This window comes from Dreissena polymorpha, chromosome 2 (genome assembly GCF_020536995.1).
Source record: "Dreissena polymorpha isolate Duluth1 chromosome 2, UMN_Dpol_1.0, whole genome shotgun sequence".
Taxonomy (NCBI): Eukaryota; Metazoa; Mollusca; class Bivalvia; order Myida; family Dreissenidae; genus Dreissena; species Dreissena polymorpha.
This window is the reverse complement of record NC_068356.1, coordinates 30,998,971-31,001,827: the sequence shown is the minus strand read 5'-3', so window position 1 is coordinate 31,001,827 and position 2,857 is coordinate 30,998,971. Positions and strand designations below refer to the sequence as shown.

General features: G+C 35.9%; 1 protein-coding gene across 1 annotated transcript; it reads right to left on the bottom strand.

Moving 5' to 3' along the window:
• Positions 1-1,708: 1,708 nt before the first annotated feature.
• Positions 1,709-2,185, bottom strand: LOC127869639 (uncharacterized). The gene has a single exon (XM_052412296.1). The coding sequence runs from the start codon at positions 2,183-2,185 to the stop codon at positions 1,709-1,711; it is 477 nt and encodes a 158-aa protein (XP_052268256.1).
• Between the last annotated feature and the right edge of the window lie 672 nt (positions 2,186-2,857).

The following is a 2,857-nucleotide window of genomic DNA, read 5'->3' as shown; positions in this document are numbered from 1 at the left end:
CGATTGCACGGTGTGAAAAAACATTATTTATGACTTGAACATGCAGCCAAATGCACATGTTCGTCGATGTCTTGTTGTTATCATTCTCAAATTATTTTTTATTTTTGTTTTTGCGCCTGCTTATAAAAAAAGTCGGCATTCGTTATGAAGACTGAACGGAAATTTAAACTCATACATTAAATTCGAATTGTTTGAATGCTCACATGTTGTTTATCAATGCATGTGTGCATATCTCAAGTTTTATTTTTTTTTTAAAACAAGCAACGAAATATGTTAACAGACAGAAATCCAGACAGAAATCCATTCTGTATTTACACATTAATTCAGTGAATGATGCATTTGAGCTTTGACTATAAAATGTTTTTTTACAATATGAATATAGTACGTCTGCATTACTTTCATATTTATAATAACACCATTACAGTTACAATATCAATAACTCAAAGTTATGATGTCATGACAAAAAAAAACACAATTAAAATTTTGAAATTAATAGTATATATACCTGGTCTGCCCTCATTGAAAATTTGTCTATTCGATATATTGAACACGCCAACATCCGTTTATGTGTGCATGTGCTCTACTTACTTTACGGTATAGACACTATTTCTCTTTGTTTGTTTTTTAAATTTCTTTGAGTGCACTATTATGTCAGTTGCTTTCCATCTAAATACTAAAATTATGAAGCTGAATGATGGCATATCTTCATAAGAAGATTTTTACTATCTCAGTGATATAATTAACAGATGTACATGTCATGGATTTGATATATATATATATATATATATATATATATATATATATATATATATATATATATATATATATATATATATATATATATATATATATATATATATATATTTATAATTATATATAGGGAGAAAGGTGTGTGAACAACCAGATACACAGACATACAAACAGACATACATATTCCCATTTGAAACTTCGGCGTGTGCGCCTAGCTACGGTGCAGAACATATATATATATATGGAATTTAGTTATTCTTGTCACTTTGTTCGAAATCATGAACGAAAATAACATGAACACACTTGCTGTGATACATTTGAGAAAACAAATCGCACAAATCTCGCTTTCAGATGTCAAAAAATACACACACAGATAACAAGTTTATTTCATAACAACGTATGTACGTATGTTATAAACTCAAAAACCGAAAAGAGTAGTCTGTTATTAAAAATACAAAAACACATTTTAATAAAACAATTGTGTGACATGCAAACTAACAAATCCAACTACGTTGTTTAACTTGCATGATCGTTCATGTTGTTTATTATTTATTTGTTATGCCTCATCATATGTTTTTTTTTAAACGACCTGTAATGAAAAATGAAATAAATCAACTGATCTTAAAAACTTTTCGTAATCTTTAAATTGAATGGTTTGTAAAAAGGTTGAAAGAACCCGATATATAATTTTTACGATTGTTGATTTTTGGCAATTAAATTTGCTACGCTTCCGAAAAGTTACAGATTATGCATACGACCAGCATATGATAAAGTCTGCATTTTTACAATATATTAGTTTATATTGTATGATAAAACGTCCATAAAGGCAGTGTTTCGTTCTACCGTCGGCTGCACGTAGGATTTCAAGGATCATACATGTCTAAATATTTTAAGACGCACTCAAAAAAATGAACAGTTATAGAAAGTAAAACCCACATAGAACTAATCACTTAAAACGTCAGTTTGCTTTCCGTGCCTTTGACTCCGCCTTTCCCGGGGTATGGGAACACAGGAAGTGCTCGTTCCTAAGATTTTCCACGCGGGACCCGTGTGCGCTGATCCGGATGTAGTCAACCTCAAGGCCGTACTCATCCGAGTCTAGCACCTTGAGCGATATCTCGTGCTGTCCCGCGGCGAGGAACTGGGCACCTCCCACGGGACCAGAAGACTCGAAGGCGTTCCAGAGGTCGCCCCACGCGTAGTGCGCGTTCGTCTTGAACTGGCCTAGCTCCTTGCCATCCAGACTGACGGAGATCAGATCGTAATCGCCGTCGTTTGAGTACCGGATGTCGACGATGTCCACGACAGCGGGACTTGGGAGCTCAAACTGAATGTTCAACTCTTCGCCGCTAAACAGCCAGATTGTCGTCTGGTCGTCTGCTTTCTCGCGAAATCGCAGACGATCTCGGAAAGTCGGGCTGTGGACCTGCGACATGCAGTCGATCATCACAGGCGTCGGCTTCCCGACAGAAAACGCTCCGGCGCACAAAGCGAGCAGAACGTATGTGATCATTGAAATCATGTTGTTGTTTATTCCAATTGTCAGTTACTTGTTAGGGGTTCGTATAGATATTCCACAAGCCTATGTACAGTTTAAAAAAGTAGTAGACAAATCTGCTTGCGCAAAACCACGTAAAAGTTAAATGATATATTTACGCGATGAAAGTATTTAGGTTAATGCAATATACAAGTGCCGCCTTGGTGTGAAATTGAGCCAATAACGTGGTGTTTTTATAGCGGAAAGGCACGTTTAATCATTGGAGCGGAGAGTATTAAGCGACTTACGTTACGCTGACTAGCTGCCGTTGACGTACATGTCGACAGGTCGCGTCATTTGAACTTTGAAGTGGGAAAAAATACGGATGCCTTCGACACATGAAACTAGTAAATCAGTACTAGTATATAAATAAATGCTTATAAACAGGGCATGTGCGTCTGCTGTTGAGTGTTCAAAATGATTAAGCGAATGTATCACTCTTCAGTAGCTGCTCCTCGTGTTTATTGTTTATATATCAACTCAATCGGTACATTTTAGATTGCTGTCCGAACTGCAATTAACATGGAATCTGAAGCATTCTTCAACGTCATATCAGATATCAATCATCAT

What these genes read in the sequence shown, in the direction of transcription:
- LOC127869639 (XM_052412296.1), bottom strand. Translation starts at nt 2,185, where the DNA reads ATGTCGCAGGTCCACAGCCCGACTTTCCGAGATCGTCTGCGATTTCGC.